Source organism: Colobus angolensis, unplaced genomic scaffold, assembly GCF_000951035.1.
Source record: "Colobus angolensis palliatus isolate OR3802 unplaced genomic scaffold, Cang.pa_1.0 Scaffold143, whole genome shotgun sequence".
Lineage (NCBI taxonomy): Eukaryota > Metazoa > Chordata > Mammalia > Primates > Cercopithecidae > Colobus > Colobus angolensis.
The window spans coordinates 516,011-525,980 of record NW_012114522.1 but is presented as its reverse complement, the minus strand read 5'-3'; the positions used below and the strand labels follow the sequence as shown (position 1 = coordinate 525,980).

The 9,970-nt window shown below is 66.4% G+C and overlaps 1 protein-coding gene across 2 annotated transcripts; it reads right to left on the bottom strand.

Moving 5' to 3' along the window:
- Positions 1 to 1,253: 1,253 nt before the first annotated feature.
- Positions 1,254 to 8,864, bottom strand: HGFAC (HGF activator). 2 transcript variants are annotated; one of them, XM_011935378.1, is made up of 15 exons: positions 8,689 to 8,864; positions 7,790 to 7,961; positions 7,556 to 7,652; positions 7,281 to 7,360; positions 6,542 to 6,664; positions 6,288 to 6,419; positions 6,009 to 6,119; positions 5,748 to 5,922; positions 5,392 to 5,477; positions 4,804 to 4,824; positions 4,407 to 4,659; positions 3,100 to 3,239; positions 2,698 to 2,838; positions 2,458 to 2,606; positions 1,254 to 1,512 (listed from the first exon to the last, which is right to left on the bottom strand). In XM_011935378.1, exons 1-15 carry the CDS (start codon positions 8,800 to 8,802, stop codon positions 1,330 to 1,332), a joined length of 1,977 nt encoding a protein of 658 aa, XP_011790768.1. In that variant the 5' UTR covers positions 8,803 to 8,864; the 3' UTR covers positions 1,254 to 1,329. The 2 variants fall into 2 exon arrangements, with proteins under 2 accessions (XP_011790768.1, XP_011790769.1); XM_011935379.1 differs by lacking the exon at positions 4,804 to 4,824.
- Positions 8,865 to 9,970: the final 1,106 nt, after the last annotated feature.

Here is a 9,970-nt window from a genome sequence, read left to right as displayed (position 1 = left end):
GGGAGGGAGGGAGGGAGGAAGGAAGGAAGGAAGGAAGAAAGGAAGGAAGGAAACCTATCATGGAAGTCATCATGTTAGTGGAGCTAAAGGGAAAATGTGGATATTTATCTCAACAGAGGCCGAAGAATCATGGGGAAAACGCTCAGCGCTCACAGGTGAAGGATCAGGGACGGCTCACATCGGATGTGGGTGAGGTGGGGCTGAAGCCATGAGGTTTAGAGCCCCAGAACCAGCTGCTGGAGGCCCCCACTCTCAGGAGGAGGAGCGGCTCCACTCTCAGGATCCTGGGGCACGGGCACCAGCCTCAGTCCCCCAGCCGCTGTCCAGGCTGCCACCAACACTGTGGCGGGGGCAGGGGTCTTCAGTGGCAGGTCGGCTCTGTGAGCTCGAAGGCTCTGAGGCCCACGCATGGCAGCGGGGGCCGTGGGGAGAAGGGCCTGGCTGTGTCTCTCTTCCCTCTTTGCTCAGAACCTGGCTGTGCTTGGGGCAATAACTGTGTAGCCCGGATGCCCCGTTTCCTGCCCTCCCAGCCTCCTGTGCAGCCCAGGGCGGTGCCAGTCTGCTGGGGCAGGGCCCCTGACAAAAGGAGCAGCTGTAGTGCAAACCACGGCCTCCCTGAGACCAGGACTCCAGGAAGGAGGTGGGGGTCCAGGAGGGAAGGTCCTGGGGGCTTCGGAGCAGGGAGGAGGCCTGCCCCCGACCCACCACACTCCCACCCTCTCTGCCCTCTGGCCTCACCTCCTCCTGTCTCCTGTCCTCCCTGGCTGGAGGGAGGGCACGGCCTCTGACAGCCCAGCAGTGATTCTCTAACTGGGCCCCATCTGGCACGTCGGGCCCTCCCTCCCTCAGCCCGCTCAGAGGCAGCCTGCAGCCTCCTCCCTCCCGGGAAGTGCGGCAGAGGCTCTGCCAGGCGGGCTGCCATCTGGAAGGGAAGTGGCGGCCTGCGGGTGTTCCCGGCCGGGGGACCTGGACTTGGTTTCCGCTTCCTGCCCTGGGACAACCTGGATGCTGAGCCCCAGCCTGGGGCTGGCCTGGGAGGGGGCTGGACTCTGCCAGGGCCTGGAGAAGCCCAGACCTGATCTTCTGACAACTCTCTGGGCTGTGGGGCCAGATCCCCCTGTGGGGCCACAGGCTCCATCACCACTGAGGACTGTGTGGGCTCCAGGACGGCAGCCTGAGGCCTGCCGCATAGACCTGGGCCCCAGTCATGGCCTGGAGGGGAAGGTGGGGCCGCAGGCAGGGGCCAGGCAGCGTGGGCTGGGCTGTTGGAAATATCTTTATTGTCAGCAAGGCAGGGAACGGTGGGAACCAGGGTGTCCCGCTGGAGGGTCAGGAGGGAGCCACAAGCCGCCTGGGAGGCCGTATCCGGTCGTTGATCCAGTCCACATAGTTGGCCACGCGGGTGTAGACCCCCGGCTTGTGGAGCCGCCCGCAGCCATCACCCCAGCTGATGATGCCGTAGAGGTAGGCCACGCCATTCTTCTCGCAGGCCAGGGGCCCCCCTGAGTCCCCCTAGGCAGAGATGCCAGTCAGAGCCACCCTCCCAGGGGCCTGGTTCAGGGACCCCCCCCATGCTCCCCAGAGTGGCAGCTTGGGGACAGAGGACAAAGGCATTTCTGAGCAAGGGAGCTGATCCACTCTCCTGAACCTCGTGAAAAAGCGTCTCATTCCCTGGGGGCAGCACTGGCTGGGCCACGGCCTCCAACCACGTTATTCCCCTTCCTGAAGCCACGGTCCCCCTCTCCCCACCAGCACGTACCCTGTGTGGACCACACAGCCACCCTGTGTCCCAGCACCTCCTGAAATGACTTCTTCACTCCCTGGCAAACTCCTACGCATCCCTCAGGACCAGTGCAAACACCGCCTCCTCCAGGAAGCCATCCTGACTTCCCCTAGCCAGGTCCAGTGACAAGCCCCCACCCACTCTATCGCTTCTGGGCTTTGTGGCCTTGGAAGAGTGAATTGACTGTCTAGGGGTCAATCTTCCCAGCTATAAAATGGGGCATAAAAGAGCTGTCGCATGCCAGGGTCGCTGTGCTGCCTGAGCGCACAGCCCTGCAGAGCCCAGGACGTGGCTGGGCTGTTGGGGTTATTGAAGGTTAAAGAGCTGGCTTGAGAGAACTCGGGGTAAAGGGGCCTTTGGTGCCTGGTGTCACACGGACAGCACTGCCTTGGGCTGCACGGCCGGGATCTGTCCGGGCTCTGTGGGACCCCAGGCCCCTCTCAGAGCCGGGGTCTCCCCTTCTGTGTGAGGACGACGCCCTTCCGGCAGGGGTCTGGGTGACCCTGGGGTGCTGGCCACCGACCGTGAGTGTGCTCCCTGCCCAGAGGTCCCTGGCTGGCCCTGCCAGATTGGGGTGCCGCCGGGCTCTGGGCTCCCCAGGGGCAAGCATCTCGGAGACTCAGGACCAGCTGAGCCCCAGCAGTCGGGTCCTGGTGGGGTGGGCACCAGCTCACCTGGCAGGCGTCGGACTTGCAGTCGAAGTAGCCGGCACAGAGCATGTTGGGGCTGATGTCGGCGCCATAGATGTCAGGGTTGCTGCACTTGTGGTCGGCGACCAGGGGGACCAGGGCCTCCCGCAGGGAGCTGGAGTAGCCGCTCACGTCTGTGGGACATAATGCCCTCAGCATGACATGCACACCGTGGCTGGCCACTGTCCACCCTGGCGGGGCGCTGGGTGCCCCCTCCCAACTCACTCTCATCCAAGTGGCCCCAGCCTGCAATCTGGCACTTGTGTCCGGCAGGGAAGGTGCTGCCGGGCTCGGGCAGGCAGATGGGCTGCACGAACTGTGAGCGTGTGGCACAGCGGTCCCCTTTCTTCTTCAGCCGGATCAGGACTGATCGGGAGAGCGGCCAGGGTCAGCCTGTGGTGTGTGGGCTGAACGGGAGGCTGTCGGGGCGCGTGATGGAGGGAGGGCAGCTAGTGGGTCCCATGGGGCAGCCTGGGAGATCCAGAAGGGAGAGGTGCCCTGTCCTCCCTGCCCTGCCCCAGCTTCCCCACATCACATGCCTGCCCAGCTCCTGCCCCTGTCCGGGCCTGGCCTGGGGGGCACAGGGCCCACCTGCCCGGAGTGCAGCCATGATGCCCTGGAGCTCACCGAGGTCGTGGTCGCTGGGGTTGAATACCGAGTACAGAGTGTACGGGATGTACTTCTCGATGCCGAAGGTCTGCGTCACGTCCGTCGTGCGGTTGAAGAAGTGCTGGCCCAGCACCACTGAGACGCTTTCCCTGGGGGGACTGTGCAAGGGAGGCTGGCGGGTGCATGGACCAGCCCTCCCCTGGCCACCAGGGTCACCTCTCCCCACCCCCCACCCGGCCCAAGGAGGCCAATGGTGTGGGGTCCTGGTCCCGGGAAGAGGTCTGAGCAGGTGCCTGGGCGTGGGCTGTTGATACTGGGGAGACAGGGGTCACCAAGCAGGGGCTATGGCCAGTCACCCCCAGATCCGGGCATGGGAGCTGAAGCGCAGTGCCATCCCTCCTGACAACACTGGTCACAAGCCCTGGGGGGAGTCTCAGGCCAGGCCCAGGCAGGGTCGGCTGCAAGGCCGGACCCGAGTAGGTGGAGATCTGGTCTGCTAGGGCCCTGCCCCAGCTTCTTTCCACGTTGTGGGGTCTCCAGATGCAGCCCTCACTCCTGCTGGGCACAGAGTCTGGGCCCCTGGGTCAGCCTGGCTCCCATCTGCCGTGTGGAGGTCGCTCCACCCGGCCTCAGCCTCCTGCCCTGGGCTCCGTGTGGGGAACCCCATTTCTCCACACTGAGGAGGGCTCTGGTCCCATTTGCAGGCCCAGGAGCCGCCTGCAGGGCCACGCAGGGCCCCACCCTGGGAGCTGTGGTCCTTGAAAGGTCACCAGACCCTCGGCTGGCCAGACCCCTGCCCCTCATTACCGGGGTGCCCATCGAAGGTGGAAGGGCGTCTGACCCAGGCTGCTCCATCTCAGGGTCTCCCCACTTGAGGCCTCCCAGAGTGTGGGCCTGGGTGGCTGTGTGCCCCCACTGAGGGGAGCTGGCTGGGTGGGCTGCGCCTTGGTTTCCCTGGCTGTGCGTGGGCTCCTAGGGCTCTGAGGCCTTGCCACTGCTCTCCCTGGCTCCCTTCTGACAGCCAGGACTCTGGGAGGGGCGGCGCCTGCAGGGAGTACAGGACCTTGCCCACCGCACCCTCCTCTGTGGAAACGCCCCGATCCCTGGCTCCCTTAATAGGGACAGGGCTTCTGGAGTCTCCAGCATGCCCAGCTCAGGGCTGAGCCCCCAGTCCCAGAGGGGTCAGAGGGGGTAACCGGGGACCCCCGCAAGGAGTAAGCAGAGGCACTGGGATGGGGTCCACAAGCGGTGGGGACAGGCACGTGGTGATGCTGGATGGTGTGCGGAGCCTCAGAGCAGGTGACTGGGGCCCAGAGGAGGTGCACCTGTGGGAGAAGCAGTGGGCGGCCGACACCACCCAGCAGGTGTGGACCAGGCTCCCAGCGCAGAAGCTGTCCCCGATGTAGATGGCGGCCAGCCAGGGGTGTGAGCCGGGCAGCGAGGAGGAGCCACCAATGATGCGTGGCCGCAGGAACGCCCTCTTCTTGTGCCTCCTGCCGCAGGACTGGCGTCCCGGGGAGGCTGGCTCAGGCAGGGTTGCCAGGATATCCGGTGCCAGTTGGACTCTGGTGAGGGATTCTGGGAGCAAAGGGCCCCGGGTCACACCCCTGGGGTTCGCAGGGCCAGCCCCCTTCCACACACTGGCCCTACCTGGCAGGAGGCGCTGCAGAGGGCCATGGCTGGACCCCTGTCCACGCTGCTCAGGCCCTGGCGCCCGCCCACCTCTGCCCTCAGTTTCCAAATCTGTAGAATGGGGTTCGATGCCCAATCCCGAGGCTCTGTGAGGGCCAGAGTGGCTGGACACGCGGAGGCCTTTGTGATCGCCTCAGCAGCCTGGAACCCCACAGCCAGCCCCAGCACGGTCAGAGACTCCCCATATGAGAGCCCCGGGCTGGCCCCGCCTGGGTCCTAGGGAGCCGGGGGGCCTCTCCCCAGGGCAGGAAGGAGATGGCCTCTGGGGGGCTGCCCGCCCAGGGTCTGATACCAGGGGTGCTTGTGGGGAGCCTGCACACTGTCCTTCCTGCACCTCCCTGAGAGACCTCTGTGGCCATCCTGGGCATGGTGCAGGCTGGGCAGGTGCCACCCCGAGACCGTCGCCTGGTGACCAGTCCCCTGCAGCGGGCTCTGCTTCCCCACTGTGACCCCGGTACCGACCCACTGCGTGACCTCGGACCAGCCTTGCTGTACGCTTCAGTTTCCCCATCTGTCAGAGGTGCAGTAGCCAGGAGTGGGGAGGGGCTAGGAGGGTCACGGGGAAAACTGCTGTGACCTCCGTGGGGCCCGAGGCAGCACCCCCCGCCAGCCGCGCACCGCAGGCCTCCAGGCGGCAGTACTCCCAGGAGAGCGTGCTGTCCTTCACCACGTAGCACCAGGGCCTCTCATCATTGTCCGGATTCCTGTGGTGCATGAGCGGGGGCTGGCGGGGAGTCACACTGCCCGCCAAGAGGGCATGGGGAGGGGGCATCAGAGCCCCCAGCAGGGCGGCTTCTCACGCCTGGAGCAGTGGGAAGAGCACAGCCCTCCCTCGGGCAGCCTCCCAAGCAGAGGTACCGGGGCCTGTCTGGATGGAGTGGGCCCCGCCTGGGTCCTAGGGAGCCAGGGAGCCTCTCCCCCGGACAAACCCTGCCTGTCCCGTGTGTGGCGGCCTGGCGTGGTGCGGTGCTGACCGGCAGTAGGCGTGGGGGCCCAGGCCCAGCAGGGCCGCAGCGTCCACCGAGTCCACGTGCAGCTCCTGGTAGAGCAGATCGGAGTTCCAGGCCAGGCAGCTGAGGCCCGAGGCTGAGGTGCTGGCCACGCCGCGGTACCCACTGCCATTCCCCAAGAAGCAGCGCTCATCAGGCACTGCGGGCAGAGGGGGCAGTGAGGGGAGCCCACTGGGGGGGTCCACCCGGCACTGCCCCAGGCCACCCGGGGGCTGACGCACTCACCGATGTTGCAGAGCCGCCCGGCGAAGCCTGGTGGGCAGGCACACAGGGTGGTCCCAGTGGCCACAATCAGGTGGCAGGTGCCCCCGTTCAGGCAAGGGCTGCTCAGGCAAGCTGGGGGCAGAGATCAAGGAGCTGGGCCAGGGGCCACGCAGTGGAGTCGGGGCTGGGGTCCACCCCTTGTCCCTCATTTCTGGGTGACCTCAGGCCATTCCCTCCACTCGGGTGGGGACAGGGACACCCATCAGGGGTCAGTGGCATGGCTCACACCCCATGGCGCACCTGTCTGTCTGGTGCCTTCGCACCGGGCCCGGCCCCCCGAGCACTCGCACTGTTCCACATGGCCCTGGCGCACACGGGCCCAGCGGTCGCCCCCCTCCAGGTACTCGTAGCGCGTCTCGTCGAAGCATTTCTCTGAGGGGTGCACAGTCAGCCCTCACACCCTGGCCACCCGCTGTCCCCATGCAGGGCCCCTGCCCTGCACTCAGGCAGCCACTGTCCCCTGGACCCCTGTGGGCCTCCGAGGCCCAGCTCACCCGTGCCGCAGTCTTTGCCGGTGAAGGCCCGGGGGCAGCTGCAGTGGTAGGACTGGGAGTCCTGGGTATTGGAGCAGGAGCCTCCATTGAGGCAGGGGCCGGAGGCACAGGGATCCAGGGCAGCTGAGGACATGCGGGAGGGGCCGTGAGGGGCGGGCTGGGAGCCTCAGGGTCCCTCTGTGACATCCCCTGCTTGCTAAGGCCTCCATCAGGCCCCGGTGAGGGGCTCTGAGAGCAAAGGGGCCCTCTCTACGCCCCTCGGGGCGCAAGGTCCCTGGGAGGGGCACAGACCTCCGCTTCCTCCCCACGTCCCCCACTCAGCACCTGGGTAACTGACCCAGCTGTGCATGTGGCTTCTTGGAAGCCCGACACCCACACTGTCAGGCAGCAGCCCCCTCCCATGTGCCCCGGGACCCACGTGAGCAGGGTGGCTGGCGCCGCACCACACAGACCCTGCCCACCTGTCCTCTGCCCAGGGCGTATCTGTGTGGCTGCAGGGCCTGGCCTCACCACCAGGCGGCGCCTTGGCTCCAGTGATGGCCGCGCAGCCACCGCGAGACGCAGGTCCCGCCTGGGAGAGGCTCTGGCCGTAAGTGGCACCCACCGGGGTTAACCCCGGAGCTCCTGTTCTCCTCCCCTCCAGCCAGGGCCCTGCCCGGATCTGCCCCGTCCTCCCTTCGGCCTCCCTGGCCGGGCCCAGCCCCGCCGCCCACCCCAGGCTCCCTGACCCAGCACCTACCTGGGCCCCCCAGAGGCGGGGTGGTCTCCACACAGTAGCCCCAGGCCCTGTCCCGGTCATAGTTGTGAGTTGTGGCACACCTGGGGGCGACACCTGCGTGCGTGGGGGTCCCAGGCAGAGGGCCCCCACCCCACCCCACCACCCTGGAGGGTCTGGGTTCACTGGGTCCGCCTGCTGCGTGGTGAGGGCCTGCTGTGTGCCCGGCTCCCAGAAAAGTAGGCAGCGTGGGGCCAGCCGGTGACCCCAGCTCGGGTGCTCCGGCCACCTGGACCCACCACTTCCTGTGGGCGCTGCCCTCCGAAGTGCAGGCGAGCAGCATGCGGCCCCCATAGCGGAAGGGGAACCTGCAGGGCCTCCCGTCCTCGGTGAGTGCTGTGGGGAGCAGGTGGCAGGGTCAGGGCTCCCTCGAGGGGCACCTGAGCCCCTCAGGACCTCCAGCCGAAGTCACGCTCCTCCCACCCAGCCCTAAGGTGAAGCACGACACCTCCTCCCGGGCCCACCTGACCCACCTTGGGCCTGGGGGCTGCTGCTCGAGGGAACTGCCCTGAGCGGGGGCGGGAGCCCCCCACGTTGGGGTCCCTCTGCCTCTGGAGCACTTGTTGTTGGGGTCTCAGAGGTCACCAGGATAGTGGGGATCACAGGGGTCGCTGTGGCATTAGGTTCTGGGGACTCCGTACGGTTCTAGGAGGAGGAGAAAGGGTGTCAGTGTGGGACGGACCCTCACGCTCAGGTCCTGCTGGGCAGGAGGTCACAGCCCTGAGCCTGTTTCCATACTGGGGCACCCAGATCTCGGAGCAGGTTCCAGGAAGACACACGACATTCCTGAGGCCTCAGTCAGGCCCTGACACCTTCCCCACCCTGGGCCTCTACTGAGCACCTGCTCAGGGTCACTGCCCAGGCCCAGGCACTGCTACCCACCAGGCTTAAACCCTGACGTCAGTTCTCAGTGATGGGAGCAGCTAGGAGGCCCTTGGAGGTTCCCTCAACCTCATGCATCCAGACCCGACAGAGACCCAGAGAGAGGGGGCAGGCCCCAGACCCATAGGGGCTCAGGCCAGGCCGCACAGGGATGACAGTCCCCAGGCAGGGCTCCGTGAGCCCAGACCCCAGCTTCCAGGCCAGCCCAGCACCCACCTGCCCCGTGAGGACCAGCTTTCAACCTGAGCGCCCTGCTCGGCCCCCCGCCCCTCAAACCCCGACACTCGGCCTCCCGCCCCTCAAACCCCGATGCTCGGCCCCCCGCCCCTCAAACCCCGACACTCGGCCTCCCGCCCCTCAAACCCCGATGCTCGGCTCCCCACCCCTCAAACCCCAATGCTCAGCGGTGACCCTCCCTCTGGCCTCCTCCCAAGGACCCTGAGTAGCCACAGGGAACCTCTGGTCGCACTGCGACAAGGTCAGTGCTCACCCCGCCAGGCTGGGGCTGGGACCCCCGCAGCAGCAGCACCAGGAGGAGGAGGAGGAGGAAGGGGCCCAGCCCCAGTGAGGGACAGGGGCTGGAGACCCAGGCCCAGCGCCCCATGGCTCCTGAGCTGGCCTGAAGGCAGCGGGAGGCGGGAGCAGAGTGGCCAGGGCAGGTGGGGTCAAGGCTTCATGGAAATGATTAACCCTGGCTGCCTCCCACATTGGGCGGGCCCAGCCGGAGAGGAATTCCCTGAGTCCCCTGGCCCCCACACCTGCTGCCCACCTCTCTTTGACCCTACCTGGAAGCCCAGCTGTCCCACTCTGGTCTTGGCCTGCACTGGTCCTAGTCCTGGACCTGACATGGTCCTTGGGCCTCAGCTTAGAAGCCTCCTCCAGGAAGTCTTCCAGGATAATGCAGATAGGTTGGGGCCTAGATGGTCTGGCACAGCTCCCGGTCCCTGCAGGCCACTGAGCTGGCCACCATCTGCCTGTGAATTGTCCATGATGAGAGCCGCTACGGGTGCTGAGCCTTGCAGGTGTCCAGCCCTGTGCGCATAACAGCACAGACAGTGGCGGTGAGGCTGGCATTGTCCCTCTCCCACAGACGGCGGCACTGGGGGTTCCTGGAGGGTTCGGTGCTGCCTCCTCTCGGTGACCCCAGGGCTGGCCAAAAGGCCAGGCACAGGGAGGAGAGGGGCCATGCAATGGCTGAGTGCAGCAAATGATGACCCAAGACCCTGCCCCACCTGCCTATCCTGACTCTGGGGGTGGCCAGGGCCCCCCAGCAGCCCCTGGTGATGTTCAGAGTGTCCCTTCCTCCCCATCTCCCAGACAGACCCAGGAGTCCCCTCCGAGAAGCCTTTCCAAACCTGGCTCCTCGGACCCTGCAGCCTGAGCCCAGACCCGGGCCACAGCACAACCCTGGGCCAGGTACCCCGGGGCCCGGGATGGGGATGCCACCGCCACCCGGATGGAGATGGAGCTGGAGTCACGGAATTCGTGACTTGGGGCTGTGAGCAGAGCTGCCTGAGGAACCTCTTCTGCAATATTGGAGCAGCCGCCAAGGCACCGCAGGTTCCCCGAGTCAGCAGCTGCATCCCAGGGCTGCTGAGGTGGGAGGAGGGATGAGTGAACCACTATGGCCTGGAGACCAGCGAGGGCTGAAGCTGCCTCCCTGTATACCCCAAACCCCCTCTCTCTGTCCTCCATTTGCCCATCTGTGCAGAGGGAGAGAAAATGGACACCCACTGACCACCCAGCTTGACACCGTGGGCCCCGGGGGCACA